The 23195-nt window shown below is 38.5% G+C and overlaps 1 protein-coding gene across 24 annotated transcripts in view; it reads left to right on the top strand.

Moving 5' to 3' along the window:
- MBNL1 (muscleblind like splicing regulator 1) overlaps window positions 1-14953 on the top strand; it is a 219907-nt gene extending 204954 nt beyond the window's left edge. For 19 of the 24 annotated variants that reach the window (XM_023733887.1, XM_023733894.1, XM_023733883.1 and 16 more), the window contains 4 exons: window positions 5088-5123; window positions 5828-5922; window positions 8930-9004; window positions 11538-14953. In XM_023733887.1, coding sequence (XP_023589655.1) covers window positions 5088-5123; window positions 5828-5922; window positions 8930-8986 — 188 coding nt within the window. In that variant the 3' untranslated portion in view covers window positions 8987-9004; window positions 11538-14953. The remainder of the gene's footprint in view (window positions 1-5087; window positions 5124-5827; window positions 5923-8929; window positions 9005-11537) is intronic. The other 5 variants (XM_023733891.1, XM_023733878.1, XM_023733880.1 and 2 more) reach the window with 3 other exon arrangements.
- Window positions 14954-23195: the final 8242 nt, after the last annotated feature.

Genomic DNA, 23195 nt, shown 5'->3' with positions numbered 1-23195 from the left:
GTTGATTCTAACTCATGGTGACCCCATGTGTGTCAGAGTAGAACTGTGCTCCGTAGGGTTTTCAGTGGCTGACTTTTTGGAAGTAGATCACCAGAAGTTCTTCCGAGGCACCCTGGGTGGACTCAAACCGTCAGCCTTTTGGTTAGCAGCCAAGTCGTTAACCGTCTGTACTACCCAGGGACCCCGAATTTCAGGGATGGATAGATAGGCCTATTCATTCATGCTGGGGACCTTTACAGTAGAGCATGATTGGTCAGATCCTTAGAGCAGGTGACTGCGTAGACAGACTAGGTTGTTGACAGAAGATCAGCGTTCAGTGGTGAGCTAGCCAGCTAAGAAAAATTATGATATTCCATAACTTTTAAGAATAGAATTGGACTTAGGGAGCATCTATATATCTATCCATTTTTCTTTTCCTTCATTCAATCAACAAACATTCATTGTATGTCACATAGTGTACGGTATTTACACTAGAGTTTGCAAACTCATAGACCAAGGGCTAAATTTGATTTCCAGAGATATTTTGTGTTTTTTAAGAGTGTTTAAATAAAAACTAAATGTAAATCTATTGAACAGTGTGTGTCTTTCCTAGTTCCAAGCCCCTCAACTCCCTGTCGCCTTAGGCCAAGCTGTTTCACACATTTTGTTCAAAAGAGCCACCTCGTCTTTGTTGTGTACCATGCTGCACTGGGGCCTTTGTATACATTTTGTCATTTTTTTCGCACGACAACCCCAAAAGATTGCATGAATATTCCTATTTGACCAGTGAGTAATTTGGGGCCGAGGGAGGTCTGGTGATTTGCCCCAGTTTACATGACTACTATGGTTCAGCTAGATCTTGAACTCAGATCAGTCTCGCCATCCCTCATAGCTCTTTACCTAAGAAAGGGTCTGGAGAGTCTTGCTAACACTTCCTGATTACCTAACAGCACGTGTGATGTTCATGCCTTCTGTCTCATAGAAAGATAAATCCACGTATTAGGGTAAATTCACATTTTTTTTTTTTTTTTAATTTTAGATAGGTATATACTACTTTTTTTGTTACCTCCACCTTTCAAAACTAAATCACTTATTCGTACAGGTTATGCATAGTCTAAGGCCTCCTTACGTTGTCAGTATTGATTTCACCCCTGAAATTGTGGTATGTAGGAAATACCACATTTATTTACATCAATTCATTTTCTTGAATTCAGGTTAAGTCCAACTCTAAACCCTACTCTTGCTGGGTTGGGTAGAAATATCAGACATTACTGGGATTGCCCAGTACAGGGACCCCATCCTCACCATGCCTGTAGGATCTATTGAAGGCAGGTACCCTAGGGCTTGTTTGAGTAGCAGCATCCTTGCCTAAGGCTGAGCACCCCTGAGCTCCCGTAACCCATCTACTCATGGAATCTGCAGACTGCCAACCACCTGCAAGTCGGGGGGAATCATCCCATTTTTGCCTGCTTGTCCTCCTCAGAAGCATGCCTCTCTTCTGCCTAGCACATTAGTCAGTGTAGGCTTATGATTTAAAAAGATCTAAGAGTAAGTTTACTTCAAACTATTTGTACTTCGGCTTGCATCACAACTCTGTTAGAAATATGGGACAAAACACCAAGACATTTTCTTAGGTGGTGGCAGGGGGGCGGGGGTTGTTTTTACAGAAAGAACAAAACCAAATAAGATTTCAAGCAATTACCTTGTCACTTTTTTTTTTCAATTAGTGAAATTAATGGAGAAGGTTTCCTTGAGACCTAGCATAGTGACTGGGGGGAGCGGGGGCAGGAATGGTTCAGTGGCAGAATTCTCACTTTCCATGGAGGAGGCCCAGGTTCGAGTCCCAACCAGTGCTCCTCTAGGACAGCCACACCCATCTGAGTGGAAGCTTGTGTGTTGCTATGATACTGAACAGGTTTCAGCAGAGCTTCCAGACTAAGGCAGGCTAAAAAGAAAGGTCTGGCAATTTACTTTTGAAAAATCAGCCAATGAGAACCCTATGGACCACAACAATTTAATCCCATTGTGTGTGGGGTCAGGGGACAACACAATGACAGTCAATGACAACAGTGTGACTCTCGAAAGTTCCAAGAGTTGAGTTTCAAATCCAGCTCTGTCAATATCCCCCTAACCTTTGTTGTTTGTTTGTCTGTAAAAATGAAGGTAATAATGGTTTCACAGAGTTTTATGTTTAAATGAGTTTTAAATAGAACATTGATAGCACATTCTCTTAAAGCACTTTTACAGGTCTAAGAGTTTAAAAATAATACCTGGAACATAGTAAACACTCAGCAAGTTTTATTTATTTTTATTTTTTAAATTCAGCAGTGCAATGGAATAGAATGCAAGAGATTGACTAGAACCAGGAATCCATGATACGAAGTGGCTGCTTTTTTTGAAATCAGTTTGGGGAGAAATTCAGTTGATTGTGAACTGTTAGTCCTAAAATGATTTAAATTACATTTTTTAAAGACCTTAAATTAGCTTTATACTTTTTACCATACAAAAACCAGGAAACCAAACCTGTTGGCATCGAGTTGTTTCCAACTCATAGCGACCCTGTAAAAACCTAAAAAGCCTGAATTATATCTAAATTCCAATCTCCCGCTCAATCTCCATCATCATTTTCTCTCCTCTTCCTTCTCCTTGAAGTAATGCACACATCTCATTTGTAAATCACCATCCTGATTATTTTTCCTGTATCTTCATACAAAAGATCGATGATAAAATTTCATGTAAAAAGTCATCTAGTGAAAGTCACACCTTCCTCAGAAACACACTCTCCTGTTATGCACATGTCCTTGTAGGAGAAATTTGAAATTGACAAACACATTCACTTAAATTTTGCCTTGTGCTGCAAATTGAGGAAGAAATTATATTGGCTATTGTGTGCGTGGTTATTAATAAATCAACCCATTTGAAGTAAAGGTGTATATTATGGTCATTTCAAAAGTGACTTTTGTTGCTGGTAAGTGGGTCCTACAGCACTCTGTCTTTATATTTGTGAGTTACTGCACCCTGGCTAGTATTTTCATTGCTGCTTTATGTTTATTTGCTGTAAATCCCTCTCAAAACTGTGTGCATTGGTTATGGTGTTAATAAGAAAGAGAAGTCAAACTAAAATTCAAATCGTAAAAGCTATAGGGTTTGAGACAGCTAGTATAAGCTTAATTCATTTTCAGCATGTGCTGGCTTGATGCGTGAGATGAAATACAGTAGGCAAATTATAGCACAGCAATGAGTAAGAGATTAAAAACATACAACCCGTACAGTAGTTCAGCTGATTTTACTGTCCCGTGCATACCACGTCATTCTTTGCATTCATCTCTTCCTCCTCTCTGCCCCACCTCCCACCCTATCATCTGAAGGCTCATGATGTCACATGATCACACCCACTGTTACAGTTTGCTTACTCTGCCGTCTCAAATTAACTCCTTTGTTGTTGCTGGTCTGTTTCTGTCATTGTCTTCTCAAGGTCTTTGACTCAGGAGTAGTAGCAGCGACTAACATAGATCTTCAAGTGTCCTAAACACTGCCTGTCAGTCTCATTCCCCCACCTGAAAGGATCCTTCCCTAGCTCCGGCACCGGGTTGCCTCACTGAGCATTGCGCTCACGGCCCGGCTGTGATAACAGACTAATTGTGGCTGTTACGGGGACACCAGTTAGGTAATCCGTGTTTCTCAACGGCAGCTTCGTTTCGTAGGGCCGCCTCTGACAAGACTCAGTTGGCGGATACTTTTCTAACAAATGTTCATCGCTGCTAGTGGTTAAATTGGCTGTGCCCAGACTGAGATAGAAATTTAAAAAAAAAGAATCATCGGCTGTTTTAAAAGTTGAAAGTCTAAAATAATCTCTCAGAAAGAACAATAGTTCTGCATATGAGAAAAATGCTCTGTACTTGGTAAAAAAAAATTAGGTTTTCCAATGTTTATGTGCCAAAGGAAACAGTGACTATTATATATGTAATATTTATTTTTACGTATCATGGAGAAGCCCTGGTGGTGCAGTGGTTAAGAACTACGGCAGCCTTTGGCTGCTAACCAAAAAGGTCGGCAGTTCAAATCCACCAGCCCCTCCTTGGAAACCCTGTGGGGCAGTTCTGCTCTGTCCTGTAGAGTCGCTAGGAGTCGGAAGCAACTCGACAGCACCTAGGAACAGCAGCAACAATCATGGTTGAAAAATTGTGGATGTCATTGCTAACACCTCGTACATGACCTGTGTGACTTGGTTATCTCCCACTCAGGGTTTTTATTAAATTCTAATTAGCAAATTTTTTGCAATCTTTTGTAAAACATTTCCCACTCCAAGAAGTCCTAAGGGTCTAACCAGCAATGAAAACTGGTCTTGCTTTCCCAGATACCTACAAAGTAAATCAGTTTGAGCCTTGTACGAAATTACATCTCCTCTAAATTTTTTTCCTACATTTAAATTTCTAAGTAAGGAGATTGCAGAGTTGTTGCTTTCTTTTTATGCATAATATATAAGTTATTGTTTAGTGTCCCTCCTCCCAAAAGTTCCTATATGGGTGATCAGTACCACCTCCATATCGATACAGTTAACAATTACAGTGAACAGGGAAATAAAACCAAAGGAATGAAAGTGAGTGTTTGGATTTTATCATATTGTTAAGTCAGTTTTGTGCATTGAGTTATTTAGCATTTTAATAATAAATAATATCTCTAATTATTTAACATGGACTTAATCTAAAGAAAAAGTTAACATATTCACATGTTAAAGTCAAAAAGAACAAAGCAGCCAGATGATTCATAACCAGATGAAAAACAAAACAACCTACAGTATTGTTTTAAAATGCATTAAGAGGGTTTAAGTTTTTATTCCAAAATGCTTTCATTTAGAGGCAGCAATTAAGAGAACAAAGTGTACCAGCACACAGTTCAGCTGGCTTTTATTCTTCACTTGAGACTGGTTCTAATTGATCACTGTGCTATTGTATGATTTGATTCTGCTGACAGTTACATGCCACTGTTCCCATAATAACAATTTTTCTTCTTTGTTCAAATGAATTTCCTAATTACACGTGTGATGGGATGTTTTACTTCTTTTCCCTTTTCAAATCCACCTTCCTGTTGCAATGCATGATGGGCAGGCTCAATATTGTGCATGACACCCGCTACAAGTGTTGGTAGGTGCCAGCTTTGTTTCTTGATTGTCTAAAACCTATGATGCACCTCACAGCCCCTCAAAATCCACTGCTAAGTTTAACTTATATCTATTGGGCAAGTCCATTTCCCTTTTACTAACACCTGTCAATTAAATGCCATTTTCTATTTAATTGACATGGACTCACATAAATGTTTTCTTTACACACAAGAGTTTTCCTTTTGTCACCTTTGGTGGATTTTGATCGGACTATGAGTTCTGGTGTGTAAAAAAAAAAAAAAAAAAAAAATCTAATAAAGTAATAAACTGTATATTTTATAATAGTAACTAAGAAAATATGCTTTCAAACAGATAACTGTATATATATGAAGTTACTACCTGTATTTTGACTTAGATTTTTTAATGTCTGACTATGAACACTATATACAATTCTTGTTTGTGACTTAGCAAATTAAGCCTGTTTGTGTTGATTTTCTTGATTTGATGGTAACAAGCTTTCTCCCCCCCCCCCCCTTTTTTTTTCTCTTTCGTCCCCTTTCCCCTTCTCTCCTTGGAATGTTGTCCTGCTTTGCGCTGTGATTGCATGTCACTCGCTGGTGATGATGTCCCGTCACATGGCTTATTGCTGTGATAAATACCATGCCCAATTATCTCCTCCATGTTGCCATGGTTTCCATATTGCTACACTCTTCTGTATGTTTGCTTATATGATTTTCCCTCCGAAAGTTCCCATGGTGCACGGTGCTACGCCAGCCACTGTGTCCGCAGCAACAACATCTGCCACAAGTGTACCCTTCGCTGCAACAGCCACAGCCAACCAGGTTTGCTAATTTACAGCTTTGTTTCTTAAAAACCAACTCTCAAAGGGCTCAATCCAACAGCCCTTACGCACGTGGATTGCCCATTGAGGTCAGTGGGAACCGTGTGTACGTGAGGACTGTGGAGGGTGCTTTAATAAGCATGGGGTTTCAAAGATACCTCTTGTTGGCCTACACATTCTTTCTATGATGAGCAGCAGAATGCTTTTATGCCATTTATAAGTGCTCCAAAGTTGTCGCAGCTCCATTTCTGAAGCTACTAAAATGATATTTACACAAGCAATTCTTATTTTGTCTCAACCAGTCACGCAGGTCTTTTGACCGATCAAAAATGTAGGCAGTGTTAAGGTTTGTATTATAAATAAACAATTTGGTATAAAAATTTCTCAGTTCTCACCTAAAGTCTCAGTAAGAAGCAAAATGTTTAAATTTATGACATATGCCACAAATGACAGCTCTTGTAAATAGAGTTCCTTGTCCAGTATCATAATAATTTGGCTTGTTAGATTAGCGTATTGCATATTCAGAATAAATTAAGTTTTTGTACAGTATCTCAAAGTTTTGGATCTTGATGCTTTAAGTGGGAAAAAAAAAATCCTAAGTGCTCTTATTTCTATAATTACCCTTCATAATGTTGCACATTTATGAAGAAAAAAAGAAAAGAGATCAAGTATGGTAAATTGATAGTTGCTCTGTATTCCATAAAAGTTTATAGGATACCGATTATACAAAACACTTTTAATTTAAAGGAATCTGGGTCAGAAATGCAAATTTCATGATGAACAAGAGTGACTGCTTAAAAAATTTAAGGGACTATTTAAAATATTTAAAATTTAAGGACTGACCTTGATTCAACTAGTGTTTTATTTAAAATAAAAGAAAATACTGGGTGAATCAGAGTCAAATCTATGTGCAAGCAGGTGTTGGCTTGAATATATAGATATGCTTATTAGGAAAGTAAAGTTCCATAGAGTTAATAAAGTATGACAAAATTTGGAGTCAACTTTCATTTCAGATAACACACAGGTTAAGGTTAAATATATCCAAATGCATCTCCAAAAAGCCAGTATCAGAAGGGAATCAACATTTTGCCCCTTGGGAAGAGAAGACCAGTTAAAAGCTATCTGAGTTTGTAGTTATTGATATGGATGGAGTAGGCTACCCTTGTTTCTACAAACACCATGTACTGTTAATGAAGCATTTTAAGCTCTCAGCATAGCCATTAGAAACTTTCAAAAGCAGTATGCAAAATGCATTTATTTTACAGTTTCAGACACGCTTTAAACATTCCTTGGCAGAAAATCATTAGTTTTTCAGAAGCTTGTCAAAATAGCCCTGGATTTACGCTAGAACATCAGACTCATTTACAAGAATGCTAGACTGTGCATATGTGGCATGTTAGTAAGTAATCTATGGCAGAAATTTCTTAATGGATCCAACGCCATCCATTTATGGTCCCGATCAATGATGCTGAACTCTCTTGCGTGTACCATGTATAACTACAGAATTGCTGGTGTAAGCAGAACTAAAGCAAAGCAAATTTCAACATGCCTTTGGCCATCTGGGTTGTAGGGGACACTTTACTTCTTGCATTGTGCTGTGACCATTTCATGCATAATCTTGGGTCTTCATACTGTTTTATAACCAAAAGAAGAAAAAGAGAATGGATATATATATACACACATATATTATATCTACATATACATTCATATGTATATGCCGACAGTACATTAGCAATGCTGGAAATAGCTGATGCCACCAAATGCAGCCTGCATGCATGCAGAAGTTTATAGCTGGCCCTTCATCTGCATTGATTGGTGTTGAAGGTCCTTGGTATGTTTCGACAGCCCCATCCTTGATGCTTCTACACTGTTGGGTGCAACATCCTGCCCTGCAGCAGCAGGAAAAATGGTATGAGAAGCTTCATTATGCTTGGAGCACATTTTCCTGCCATTTGCCAATGCTATAAAATTGTGTAAAGATGTCAGCTGAGAAATGTGAATAAAACAGGGACGTATTAATTTACATTCCAGTGTGTGTGCTGGAATATGTTGAATTAGTCTAGGACTTATAAATTGAAGCAGACCAACAAAAAATGCTTTCATGTACGTGATTTCATTATTCTCCCATCGACGTGGCTGAAAGAGTAGCGCCATTTTGTAGCTGAAGATACTTAAACATAGAGTAATTAAATGCTCTGCTTAAGGCCACACAGCCAGGAAGTGGGTCACAAGTGTCAGAACCCCGTGTTTTCAGTCCTCCAGTAGCCTTCATCTATCTGCTGCTTCTCCCATGTGTGAACAGCCAAAATTTGGGGTTTGGGGAGAAGCAGGCTACAAATTTGAAATTCTTGGCTTCTGGAGCTTTTGAGATACGTCACCTCTATTTCGGTTTGTTATTGCAGTTTCTCTCAAGTTCTCTAATCCTCTTGCCCCTTTAAAATACAATAAAATGTGCAATCAGGATTCAGAAATAGTTTTGGAAAGTAGCTTATGCTCTTCAGGGGTTCTTTCGAATGACTCCTTTTTAATTCTTACTTTTTTTTTTTTTTAAATTGGGATAAACGTTAGACATAATACGTTGAATCAAAAACGTTAGAAATTGGTTGCACAAAAATAGGCAAGATGTGCCCCGCTTTTAACTTTTGAATTCCTAAATAACTGAAACCACAGGTGTGTGTGTGTGTAGGCCAACAAAAAGGGCTTCTTCCAATTACTGCTGTGCATGAATTGTTGGTAGTTTAACTTCTCTGACTTCCTAAAAACCAGTAACCTTGATAGAATAGTACTTAACACGAAAATTAAAAAAGAAAAAGAAAAATAGTTGCTATTTGGCATTTAAGTTTTACATTAACTTACTGTTATGTTGACCAGATAAAGACTGTCACCTCACAGCTGAGTTTTACTTTCCTTAATAAAAAAAAAAAAAAAAGTAATGTTCCAATGTTTTCATCTCTTAGTTGTTGGCTTGCTTGCATGGATCATTCATTAAATAATTTTTTATTTGTTAGATACCCATAATATCTGCCGAACATCTGACTAGCCACAAGTATGTTACCCAGATGTAGAATTTCCATCACTAAACAGTAAGTTCATTATGTGATATATAGTTGTATATTCATGGTGGTGTTTTTTTAAAGATAACAGTTGTGTGATGCACTTAAGAAAAATGTCCCAAATTTTAGATAAAATATTTATATACAGCTCACACTTTTACCTTAGATGGACGATGAGGAGTTTTATCACATGAATTTATCACAAATATGTTAGCATCACATAAATGCAAAACAAGCTGAGAGAAAATAAATGTTGTTTTTATTTCATATTGGAAATAAACACAAGCATGAAGAAAAAATATGACTTAAAACTAAGTAAAAGATTAGAGGTTGGCAAACTTTTTGTGAAAGGGCCAGATAGTAAATATTTTTGGCTATGTGGGCCGTACGGTTTCTGTTATAATTGTTGTTATTCCAACTCCTCAGCTCTGGCATTGTAGCATAAAAGCAGGCTGAAACAATATGTGTGTCAGTGGGCTTATGGTTCCAATAAAACTTTATTTACAGAAACAGGCAGTGGGTCAAATTTGGCCCATGGGAAGTAGTTTGCTGACCCATGGTGTAGATCATCATGCATTTTATGTATCTTTATTTATTTATTTTTGCTAGATGAGGATATGTACACACGTCACCCCACACAGAGTCATTGGAATGTGAAGAGTCTAACTCTGTACACACACTCACATATATATATACACATACATACACATCCAAATGAACATTAGATACTTTAGACGGTCACTTAGAAAATTACATAATTCTGCAAATGTTGCCATTGCTCAAAATGGTTTAAAAGCCTTTTTGTGTTTTGCCTTTAGAAACGTTTTCTTAGATACTTGCAGAGGTGGCTATTTTTCTTCCTTAAAGGATATGTTTTCTTCAGTATGCACGCATTCAATTTATACTATGTGCTCAGAAGTATGTTAGATACTTAAAAGAACCAAGATATTTAAACTAAATCTCATAAATAAGAGTTGTGACCATTCTTTATTGTTTCCTCTCATTCATTCATTTGTTCATTAACATTTTTACCAAAGATTTTTTTTTGGTGCTCGTCTGTGTTAGTCACCATGTCGGTGAGATAAAGATGAATAGACAGGTGTGTGAATAATTTCAAGGTAATATATTAAAATAAGAGAGGGTTAAGCATTTCTTTTGGAACAAAGATGAAAAAGTAACTGTTCCCAAGAGGGTCAGCAAAGGAGTGAATTTGGACAGTGGAGAAGGCGGTGTTATCTAGGGAAGTAAGGGCCTTGTAGACGAAGGGATGGCGTGTCAGGTCAGGAGACAATGATGTCAAAGAGCCAGATCAGAGGCCCCGTGACTAAAATCCACAGCAAGGGCCTGACAAAGATGGAGGCTGTGCAGGACAACAGGATAGATGCAGAATCTGAGAGCCCTTTAAAAAAGAAGTGATGCTCTATCAAAAACCTGCTGCGAACGTTGATTATATTATTGAAGCTGATTTTTGTCCACTTCTTAGGCTTTCTCAGTGCAGTTCCGATCAAAATGGTCATTTTTCTGATCAATGGCCATGTATTTAGTTTAAGCACATTACTTTGTAGTGAGTACTTTTGGAGTTCTTCTTTTGACATGTTAAAAAACTGTGTTTTAAGCTTTTATAGTATATTGGGTATATTTAGTCTATCTGTATATGCAGCTGTGTTCTATTTATTAGCAATCATCCAGATGGGAAAAGTGTTAATTAGTAAACCAGTGCATTTGTCTATATTAAAGCGTAGGTTCTTGATGTTCTGTCCATTTAAAAAATGATTGCTCCTTTTCATGAGGAGTTGGAATATTTAAGCTGGTTTTTGAGTTCAGCAAGACGGTGACTTCCGTCCTTCTCAAGGTTGTATTCGAAAGCATACATTTAAATATGTAAAGATTCCCTGATGAGAACAAATTTCGTGTTGAGACTGGAACTTATTAAATCACAATTACATTGTAAAGCCTAATGAACCTTAATTAACGAAGAGCATAAGGAATGCTTTTCATTTTTTTCAGCTTTAAAAAGAAAAAAATCTGTACACTTTAAATTATGCAAAACAGTCACTTAAAGTACTATGCCTTTTTTTTTTTTTTTTGAATACTGTGCTAATCGAGTGCCCAAATATAGTGAATCCTGTTTAATAGAACTTATTGTTATATGGATTTTAATATTGTAGGCCAAATCATTACTCTTGAAATTTACTGAACTTTAGAGAAGAAGCATGTTTAAATTCTTCTCCAATCATGGTGTTAAAAAAGGACTCTACTGTATCATGCCGTTTGGTTCTGCAAATGTATTATTTTACTTTTTTAACTTTGCACTGGGCAATTTTAGAGCAAAGTCTATGATTTCATGCAACGGTGTGTGACATTTCATTCACACAGATGATAAATGCATTTAGATCCATTTGCCCATGTCGTGTGCTTTGATTTGTTTTCCCATGAAGATAGATGGACATGTGAGCACACTGTTTAAACCAAGAAAAAGAAGGTGTTCATAGCAAATGTATATTGGAAAATGCCTTTAGATATTTTTTGTTTTAACGAAGATTGTTTCTTGTTTCCCTTGCAGATCATTCTAAAGAGGAAAGGACGGTGTGCTTGGTTAGAGTGAAGGACAAGGTCATTAGCCATATTGTATATACCGTCACGCAACACACACAAAAATCCCTCAGCCACAAGACTCACATCCACATATTGCATGTTAACCAGAAGAAATGACAACATGGAAATCCACCGCACACTGTTGCCTGTACACTTTGTACATTTAATTGATATTTGTGCTGAGGTGATATTCCTGTCTAAAAGAACAACACCGTCTTTCTTTTTCTAGCACAGAGTTATGCATTAAAATATGCATACCTAATTAATTTCCTATATAGTCATGCCATCTTGAAAAGACAGACTATGGTGTAACCATGATTCTATTATGTATTGGTACGTCTGTAGACCAAGATATAATTTTTTAAAAATAAGTTTATTTCTTTCAAGGTTTACAAATAACAAAGGTGCACCTTGTATTTAAAATTGCCATTATAGATGAGAGTGTGCATGCAGTCATTTTTGTTTAAGAGTAATATTTTTAATGTAATAGATTGTAAGACGTGGTGAGGGAGGGATCTGACAGAGATGAATGTGCCAAGCAAAACCACAACTGTGTCTCTTTTAAAGCACATCATGGCTTTTAAGTACGACGTTGTTAAGGATTCTCATGAAGTGCCATAGACTGTACATCAAATCAGAGTATTATTTCTTCAGTGTTAACTGTTTTCAGAGCCACATTTCGTTGCTTATTTGCTAGTACTAATCAGTCAAAGGGCACCATTTTTTTTTTTTTTTTTTAATTTTTTTGGAAACCAAAGCTGTCTCAGAAATGGCCAATTTAACTTTACAGTAACAATAGACAGCACAAACTCTCAATACAGATAAACTCACGTACTGGAGATATATATAATAGATATATATATAAAACTATTTTAATGCATTGTAGTGTAATATTTATGCATACTATACTGTATAACATGTAATTCAAAAGGGATATGCCATTTCTGAGACACGATAACAAAAAAAAATGAGGAAATTATTTTGCTTCTATTTATAGCCTCTGTCAAAAGTCACAAGACTATAAATGCTTTGCAGAAATGGTTTCACGTTTGCTTAAATGTTTCATCACAGTCACATTCAAAATAGTGACTCTAAACAAAGAAGAAAGCAGCACCGTCATCGGATGCATGATAAACCAAAATATGAAAATGGGAAACGTTTAATTAACCTAGTAATTGGGTGAGTTAAGTACATGGGTGAATTTTATATGTGATTTTTTTTGTTTTGTTTTTGTTTTGTTCAGATAAACTGCTTATAGCCTTAGAAAGCCTTTTAAAAATTAAAAACAAATAGATGTGCACTCAGTTTTTAAGAATGGATTCATCCAAAGGAATTCCTTTTTTTGTGGTTTGGATGTTGCAGCTAGTAAAGGGTATTTTTGCTCTGTTCAGCAGTTGTAAAAATTGCTGAAGTAGGGGCCAGATCACTGGTAGTCATAGTGTGGAATGGGAGAGGTGAAGGTTCAGTTATTGAACTTTCCGTACTTCCAAGTTTACTGCAAGTTTTTATGCTTGAGAGAGATGCTTTTTAATATAAGACTGATGTGTTGATTTTACTGATTGTACTGTACATCTATTAAAGCCTTAGATTATTACATTACGGGTTGGAACCCATACCAATGTAATTTCAATCGTGTTAAGAAAGTAATGGTGACTTCACATGTTATCGTAGTTAGTTACATTATAGAATATTACTTATTTTTCTTGTTAAAATGTAGTTTTTCATTTCCTACATTTATTAGATTTTCATTTTCTATTAACAATTGAATACCATTTCAGTTTATAGACTATTGTTTTATTAGATTTTACTGATGAATTTTTCAAAAGACAAAAAAAAATTAAAGTAGTTTTTCCTTCATAACATAACTCAGTTTTGAATTACATGTAGTGTCATATGGATATTCGTATTATTGTTAACTAAATGATTTCTATTTTACTGATTTAATATTATAGTGTAAGAATGTCAGTCATTGTTAGTTCTTGTCTAGTTTTCATTAAAAGAACAAAGATCTTTTATATGGATATCTTATAAATATATAATCATTGCTAAGTAAGAAGTTAAGTTGTTGCTATCGCAACAATCCTGGCAGACAATTGAGTAATATTTTGATGATTTATTTTGTTTGTAATTAGTTATTATAAGAGGATCTAGATCCTAGATATTAGAATAAAATTTATTTTCTACTGTATCCATTTCAAATGTTAAAGTATTGTTTAATATTTTTGAAATCCCTGAATATCAGGCCTTGTTATAAATAAGCTGCATAATCAATACATAGAACAAGGGACTTTTTGTTGATAATCCAAATACTCAAAGTTTACGTAACGAGAATTATAGCGTGTGTGCAAACTCTTGAGGGTTGATTATGCTGCAATTTAGCATGTTGGAGCGTCTGGAGAGAAAGTTGACTTTTTGCACTTCTGTATATAGTCAAAGAGAGAAACCTGTATAATAGTAAGATCTTATTTTGAATAAAAAGTCTATAATTACAAGGAGTTTTGTTAAGGCTAATAAAATGACAGACTGAGCAAAATTGCTTGCAAAAATGGCACAGAGTTAGCACTCCATACCCCTTCAAACATGTTGCTTTGCTTTTTGTGGACAGCTTGTAGTTTGCCAGGATTTTTTCAGCTGGAAAGATATGCCATCCTCCCAAGATCTCATGACTGACAAAAACTCCATTGGGCCAAATCTGCCTGAAGATCATTACCAAAAATAGCAGGTACTTCAACCATTAAGGTGAAATCATGGATCAAATATTCCTTACATGTTTCAAAACTACTGCATGTTTAAAACTTCAAAAAAGAAAAAAGAGAGAGAAAGAACTATACTAAGGACATCTATTATTCAGATCCGTTTCTCACAATTTCCGTGGTTTCTTAGTCACAAAACAAAATCTTCAAAAAAAGTATTGACTGTCACAAAATTTAAACCGTAAACAGGCAAACCAAATGGTACACCGTAGCTATGGTTGTTATGTGATTTTCTTTTTTTTTTTTTTTTTTAATTGCTATAGGATCCTGTTCTTTCAGCAGGTGAAAAAAAATAAAACAGTTTAAATTTCACGGTTTTAATTTTCAACTCAGAAGCACTCAAAAAAGCAAAATGTGATAATGGGCACTTGTTTAATGAATTAGCGTATCCAGCCTTCGCTCCAGCTGGGTCATGCTGCTGCACTTAATCAGCAACCTTACCACTTTCGTCTGCTGAAAGGACAGCTATGCTTGGTTTTACTATTATGTAATCACAACTTACTTTCTGCTTGTAGTTGCTTCAAATTATGTATTTTGTCTTGGGCTGCAATTTGTTTTATGCTTATTTTATTATTACTGCAGTAGTTGACTTTGCTGTATGGAAAAATAAAGTGAAATTGCCCTAATAAAACTTCTCTTTCTTAATTATATTCGTGTATCTGAGATTGAAGAGTAACTTACTTTGTGCGTTTCATGTATTCATGCGCGTCTTTGTGAACGTATTGATATGAAAATCCATTATCCTGTTTTAACTGTGAATGCAAGGTAGGTATTTACTTTGTCGCTTAGTGGCGCAGTGGTTAAGGGCTCAGGCTGCTAACCAAAAAGGTCTGCTGTTTGAATCCTCCAGCCGCTCCTTGGAAACCCTAGGCGGCAGTTCTACTCTGTCCTATGGGGGTCGCTATGAGTCAGAATTGACTTGACGCAATGGGTTTGGTTTTTTGGGTTTAAGGCCAGTGTTTTTGGGAAAATCTTCCCCTCCTCTGACACTGTAAGGGCTGACTGATACAATGTTAAGTGGAAGAGAGAAAACTCTGTAGAAGAAAAAGAGCTTTTCTTATCAATTCTAGATCATTCCCTCTATCAAAGAAATTTTATTGGCCCGACTGCCCCAGGAGGCAATCACTGGAAATCAGGCAATTATTCTCAGAGAATAATTCAACAAGGAAATAGATGATGGCACTTGATTCAGAGGGATAAAATAGTTCACCCACATGGCTCACACGGCTGGGCCAGGCCATGGCGTAACTCTTGAGTACAGGGTGTGTATGTGTGCGTGTGAGTTTTTACAATAGTGAATTCACAATTTGGTTCACGTGAGGCCTGGTACAGGCTTTGCATTCTGCCATTTCTGCAGGCAGCCGTTGAAGGTTGAAGTTCCATTGTGAAGACGTTTGCTCGCTTGATCTTCCAATGCTGCTTTATGTTGAACTGCACCACTTTATATTTGGCCAAAGCCTCTAAATTCTTCTTTGTAGGTTGATGCCTTTTTTTCCCCCTAAAACTTATTGCAATAAAAATAAGTGCATTATTTTTAATTAATACAATTATATTACTGGCTGAGTTATGTAGGACGTTTGTGTTGTTGTTGGTAGGGTCAACTGTTCTCCGTTCCAGTTCTCAAAAACAGAGTGGCTGCTCTGGGGATTTTACTTTAAAAGCCAGGGTTCACAAACTTTTTTAGTAACATCAAAAACATCTGGCTTTTCCCAGTTAATAAAAGTATTTTGGGTCTCTTTTAATTGGAAATAAAAATGCAATAGCAAAAAGTCATTGTAATTTTGGCAGTACTTTAAATGAATTTGTATATTATTAATCACATCTGCATACACCATATACATGGCATCTGAAAAGTGGTGTGTGAGATACTCATTTTACAGACAACACATGTTGTGCAGAAGAAGTTATTCCTACAGAGCCACTAGGGGTCTTCAGGTTAGAGGATGGGAGCCTCTCAGACGGCATTAGTTTCTTCTTTCTCATTGGGGGAACAAAATCATTTTCTAGAGCTGTTATTTCATTACCGACCTTTTTGGCACTCAAGGAGTTTACACTTTGGACTGACCCCAAAGGACAGTAACATGGAACAAGCTATGATTTTTCTCAGGCACACTTTTGAAAAGTAGCTACCTTCATCCAGGAACCCTGGTGGCATAGTGGTTAAGAGCTCAGCTGCTAACCAAAAGGTCGGCAGTTCGAGTCCACCGGCTGCTCCTCGGAAACTCTGTGGGGCAGCTCTGCTCTGTCCTGTAGGGTTGCTACAAGTTGCACTCAGCGCTGGGTTGGTTGGTTGGTTTTTTTTTTTTAAACCTTCACGCAAGAACTAGTCAAACCTGTAGGAAAATCCCCTTAGCAACAAGATTGTCTTATTTTTCTCTTTGTTATTTTGCAACTCTCAGAAGAGTCTGATGTAGTCGCTTTAATATTTGAGGTACTCTATTATATTTTCTGGAGGTAATATTGTTTAAAATTGGGAACTTGGGAAAGCCCAGAACATACCCGTTTTAAATGTTCCAAATCTGCACTGACACCATAAAGAGGGTCAAAATGTGAAGATGTATAGATTTGAATGTCAAAGGATTTGTTTTAAGTCCTCTTGATCTGTCAAAAAAAAAAAAGACTAGGCCTCATTGAGATGAAGTGACTCTTGTGCCATTGCCAGACTTGGGCCAGCGTCTGCACTTCAGCCTTGAAATGGTTGGCCCCAACCGCCCCAGAAGGCAGCCTGGGTATGCCAGCAGCACTTGGGATGGGTGGTGCATCTGAAGTTACCCTCAGACTGGCTGTGCCCAGGGCCCCTGTACACTGGGCCACAGGGTCCCCCTCCAAACTTCTCAGGAGTCAGATTCCGTGTTCTCACGGGCCCTGCCCTCTTTGTGCACAAGCAGAATAGCCAGGCATGTGCCGGGGCCTGTCTTGGGTCTGGGGGCTGCAGAGCTCTCCTTTCTCCCGGCCCTACTGCCAGTCCTCCCTAGTGTTGTCTGCGTTGACCCTGGCTACCCTTCACCTCTGCTGCCCTGCCCTGTGCTTGTCCTGTGGGGGCCCGGCAGTCGAGGCGGCAGCACCATGCTCCTTGACGTCTGCTGCCGCTTCACAGGCCCAGCCTCACAGACCCACACCTATAGTTCTTACCCCTTCTGTTGCGTGAGTTTTTTCTTTGTGTCATATTTTTCTTTTGCTAATTAAATGTTGGGGAAAATAGCCTACCGTTAAATTTACCATTTTAGGAGGGGGGAAAAAAAAGTGGTAGAAATAGTACCCAGAAAGATGAACTCTGTTACTGTGGGTGACCTGACTGGGTCTTTTAGACATGGCTTATTTAATCAAGCATGCTCAGTTCCTTTCTCCTTCACTGGGTTTCACAATGACAAAACCCAGAATTTCCTGTCTAGCAGATAAGGAACAACCCGAAGGTTTGTTCATGGTGGCTGGGAGCCACCAGATAACTGTGTTTACTTTAACCGCCACTTTCAAACGCAGCTGTTGGTGGAGCCTGATGTACTGCAAACCTGAACTTGGAACAGAAGAGCTCAGAGACGGAGTTAAACTGCTGTGGATCGAAGACATCGGTGACCCCACTGCTTCTGTGATGTCACTTCAATGGGCACCATTGTGCCTTGAGGCAAACTGAATTATCGCAGGCGCTGCCTGTGCCGTGGTCATGTGTACGTCGACTGGGAAATAAGCCAGCAGCCACAGAAGAACACATGTTCTCCATAGGGTCCCACGTCTATGAGAGACTCCTCAGTCCTAAGCACCTGGTTCATTCAATCTGCTTGGCACTGGATGTACAGTTGTCAGAGCAGAATTACGTGTTTACCTCCAAGTTATATGGAAAGCAAATTGCTTGGACGAGGAGAGTAATGACCAAGAATGGCCATGTAGACAGGATATATTCACAGGAAAAGGCCAAGTTCATAATTGGAGACCAGCAAGTTATGGCGGCTCTCAAGGTCTGGAAGTAGGTGAGCAGTCTGCAGTAGAAGTACATAAATCTGGAGCAGTGACGTGCCACAGCACCAGAATTTTAGCCAAACGAAGCTCCAAAGTCCATTTAGAACGGCACATAGTCCATTAGTCTGGAAGAGATTTTAAGCCGAAAGTCAGTTTGTGAAACAGTGGCAGAGCTAGGCAGAAAACCTACACCTCTGAAATCCCAAGGCCAGGGAAATACTCTGTAGTATACTATGACTCTAGGTTTAGGATGACAGTAGGAAGAGATGTGAGGAAGCTGTAGCAAAGACTGAAGAGAGGAGTCTAAGTAGTTCACACAAGCAGAGTCCGGGGCTGGACACCAGGAATGGGGCCTCCCCGAGAAGAAGGACCTTGGCGCCTGTCCTGCATCGCGTTAGCTCTGAGCTCTTTCCTTTCAGAAGTGCCAGCAATTTCCAGACATGAGCTTGTGTGGGCTCTGAAGGAAAATGTAAGCAGTAACATCTGGAGGGGTGAGGAACTGGAAGAGAAAGAAGGGTCGATTCAACAACCTTGCACACAGTGAGGATAGGTACATCCAGGGTGACCAATACCACAGATACTGGTGAGAGACTGAAATTACGTAGGTTTATTAATTCCTATTAATCTATAGGAGCCTTAGTGGCACAGTGGTTAAGAGCTTAGGCTACTAACCAAAAGGTCAGCAGTTCAAATCCACCACCCACTCCTTGGAAACCCTTTGGGGCAGTTCTACTCTGTCCTATGGGGTCGCTATGAGTTGGAATTGACTTGAAAGCAACAGCTTTGGTTTTCGTTTATTAATCTATAGGAGTAGGTTATTATCTCCTAAAATTATTATTTTTAAATGTGCATTAAAAAGCTCCTTAAACTCATAAAATCAAAGCTAGTCATTAGAAACGGTATTCAAACACTGGAGAGGCACTGCAATAGTTAAGATCAAGGGCCTTGGAATCAGACCGCCTGGATTCATGTCTTAGCAAGTTACTTCACTTCCTTGTGTCTCATTTTCCACCTTAATAAAATAGGAATGGTAACAAAAATATCTAGCTTTCAGGGTTGTTGAGACAAGTGAGCTGATACCGTGCTTGCCAGTTTATAGCACATTGAAATCATATGGCAAACTTTAAAAGGTACTGGTGCTCTTCCTGGACACCCTTTTAACTGAGTACTGAAGTCACTCCTGAGGTTCACCCTTCAGCCAAAAATTAGGCCCATAAAACAAACAATAACACACGTAGTTCAACCATGTAAATGAGACTAAATGGGCTCACCAGGCCAGGGGCAAGGATGAGCCGGCAGGAGGGGGCAGGAAAGCTGGATGAATGGAAATGACGAAAGCAAGGTCGAGAAGGGGAGAGTGTTGACACGCCGCAGGGTTGGCAACCAATGTCACAAAACAATACGTGTATTAATTGTTTAATGAGAAACTAATTTGTTCTGTGGCACAGTGGTTAAGGGTTCGGCTGCTGACCAACAGGTCCACAGTTCAAATCCACCAGCTGCTCCTTGGAAACCCTATCGGGCAGTACTATCCACTCTGTCCTATAGGGTCGCTGTGAGTTGGAATCGACTCAATGGCAGTGGTTTTGGTTAATTTGCTCTGTAAACCTTCATCTAAAGCACAACTTTATATATATATATATATATATATATATATAATATGTATATTTACAACACTGAAAAAAATAAATACAAAGCACTGGTGCCTGGTTCCTACCCTCAGACATTCTGATTTCATTGCTAGGGGTGCAACCTGGGAACCACTGGGTTAATGAATAAAAAGTGCGTAGAACAGTGCCTGATACATGGTAAGCAACTGATAAACATGTTAACTATAATTGCTATTTTATTATTACTCATTTTGTAAATTAGTGCGCTTAATCTTTAACTTTTCATCCTCGTCTGTGGGTGACTCACCTCTTTCAAAGCAACCATGGACACACTCTACCAATTTGTATCATCTATAGCACCATCCTTCCTGTTGAGTAGTGAAACTTTATCTTCCTATAAGTTAACAGCACAACAGATCCTTCTCATTGCTTCACACACAGTGAGCAAGTCAGAAATAGAATCAAGTACTTCTTGACTGATTCTGAAAAATCTTATTTTTTAGTATAGTTCCTGTTCCAGTGTGATTTGATCACAGACCACACCTAACCCACGTCAAGTTGAAAGTGACAGTTTAGACGCAGCTTAACCATTTGAATCACCCTTTATTTAAACTGTGTTCAAGATCAAATAATAGGATGGATGCATTAATCATCATGAAAATTGTGCCATTAAACAAGGTACTTAAAATGTTTTTATTACAGTTACCAAGTTAATGTTTTCAAATAACATGTGGGTGACACTAATATATTTCTATATCATTTTATTATATGTTATTTTAGATGCTTAAATTAGCACTGCCTCAGCTCAATAAATATGTATTAAGAATCTGGCTATGTGCCAGACACCATTCTATGATACACGGATGCATGGCAAGGACTTCACAGTGTGATGATTAAAACAAGACATCTACAATATATAAATTTCATCTGAAATACACTCTGATCTAGTATTTTCTACTTCCCATGCCAGTCTGTAAAAATGGCATGGTGGAGGTATCTGACCTGTTTTAACTTCACAAGGGAGAAGGAGAATCAAGGTCAGTATCCCAAGGCTGATTGCTATGAGGCAGAGGTCAGGCATACCTCCTCTCCAACATTTTTACCAATTGTAAGACCAACTATCCTTCCTTCAGCACTCTCTACTTCTCTGCTGAGTTCGATAATTCATTGCAATGGCCACACAGAACACACAGAGCACACTCACAGTTACAGGGTTTACTAGGGAAGTAACAGGTTACAATTCTGGTTCAGGAATGCTCAGGATACAGTTCTTCCATCAGGACAGCCTCTTCTCAGCCATGTCCACAGGAATACCTCTCTCTGGCCCCTCGGCCTCTTGGCCTTTTTGGCCTCTGCTATCCTCAAGCAAGTGTTACAAAGCTCTTTTAGCTCTGCAGTTAAGGGCCTGGAGGCAGCCCACTCAGCCAGTAAGCCTCTTGCCCGAAGGCGCTCGGCTTTCTTACTCCGTAGGCTGGGAAGCCCCGCTGCACCGTCTCCTGCCAGTCTCCTGGTTCTGCTGTCTCTGCTGCCACTGTTTCCCTGATGCTGCTTCTTGCTGTCTCCAGTGTTACAGCTCTCCTTTTCTGTCCAGGTTCTGCTGCCTCTGCTGTCTCTCTCTGTCTTCCGTGTTACAGCTCCTTCTGTCTCCTGGATCTAGGAGGTTCTCAGTGCAGTGATCTCAGGTCCAAAGGATGTGCTCAACTCCTGGCCCTTCTTTCTTGGTGGTGTTGAGATCCAACCTTCCCGCCTCTGGGATGGCTCATTTTAAGCCTGTTGGGATGGCAAAACTGACCAATCCCCTTGTTAAGGTTCTGTACACCTTATTTGCATGACCCAACCCCCACAAGGGTGCCATGCACCTTATTTACATTGTTAGCAAGCTTTCCAGTCCCCTCGGTAGGCCAAAAGCACCTCATTTGCATAGTCCCACCCAGTCATTTGTTGGGAGTTGCAAAGACTGTGGTTAGAAGGGCCATATTAAATAACTCACTGCACTGCACAGTCCCAACCCCCTTAACTGTGTCGTAAGTAATTTAGAAATAATCAAATGAGAACTACTCTCCTTCATGAATACAATGATGTGACTACTCATTATCCAACTCACTTTATCATTAAAAATTAATGTGAATTTTGAAATGAATATTTATGTATAAGTGTGTTCATTGCAGCATATATCATAATAGCAAAACCTAGAAACAACCAATGTTTCAATATTTAGAGAATGACTAAGTAAAACATTATGGAGTGTTACACATTTAAAAAACATTTTTTCCCCCAAAATTATTTAATGACATAGGAAAGTGATTTGAGTGGCAGGATTACAGGAGACTTTCTTGGTTTTCAAAAAATTCTAATTTTTTTAGTAAGCATTTATCATTCTTCATATCTGATTCCTTCAATGTTTTACTTTGAATTCATTTAAATTGTTTCTTGGATCATTTATCCATTTAGGTAAGTCAATTTGCCAAATTCAGAATATTAAAACAGCTAATGAAGCATGGGCTTTACCTATCACTGTTAGTTGAAAGGTTATATAAGCATCTTACTAAATCAGTGAATTATGTGTATGGTTTTAAGGAAGAATAAACAAACAAAAAAAGAGTTGCTATTGAGTCAGTTCTAGCCTGTGGTGGCCCCATATGTGTCTGAGTAGAATTGTGCCCTATAGAGTTTTAAAGGCTGTGACCTTTCAAAAGCAGATTGCCAGGCCTTACTTCTGAGGTGCCTATGGGTGGGTTCAAATCTTCAATCTTTCCATTAGTGGTGAAGCACCTGTTTGTGCCACCCAGGGACTCCTTTGGGAAGGATGATTATAGGATATTTATAAAAACCTCTCAGTATAATCTCTAAAATTGTAATTCATTTCTGTATGATTGTATCATGCCCTTGTTTATATTTTCTCCATAGCACATATCACTATTTTAAGTTATTTTATCTATCAGTCTATTTAGGTGTTTATCTCCTCACCTACCCCATCCCAAAAGATACCTTGAGTCACCAGAACTGGTTAAATTATGTTCATTATGATTTTATTGGAAAAGACAAGAAAGTGTACGCAGCCTACTTTAGATGTGCTGGCTGGGTAACCAGAGGCCTGAATGGAGTAAAGGAAGCTCACCATTTCCTTGGTATCTTACCCTTTCTAGCCACCTATGCTATTGAATAAGGAGCCTCAGTGATGCAGTGGTTAAGCACTCGGCTGCTAACCAAAAGGTCAGTGGTTCAAACCCATCAGTCGCTCCTTGGGAGAAAGATGTGGCAGTCGGCTTCTGGAGAGTGTACAGCCTTGGAGACCCTGTAGGCAGCTCT

The sequence above is a fragment of the Trichechus manatus genome, unplaced genomic scaffold, assembly GCF_000243295.1.
Source record: "Trichechus manatus latirostris isolate Lorelei unplaced genomic scaffold, TriManLat1.0 scaffold00062, whole genome shotgun sequence".
NCBI lineage: Eukaryota > Metazoa > Chordata > Mammalia > Sirenia > Trichechidae > Trichechus > Trichechus manatus.
This window is presented reverse-complemented; position numbering and strand designations above follow the sequence as displayed.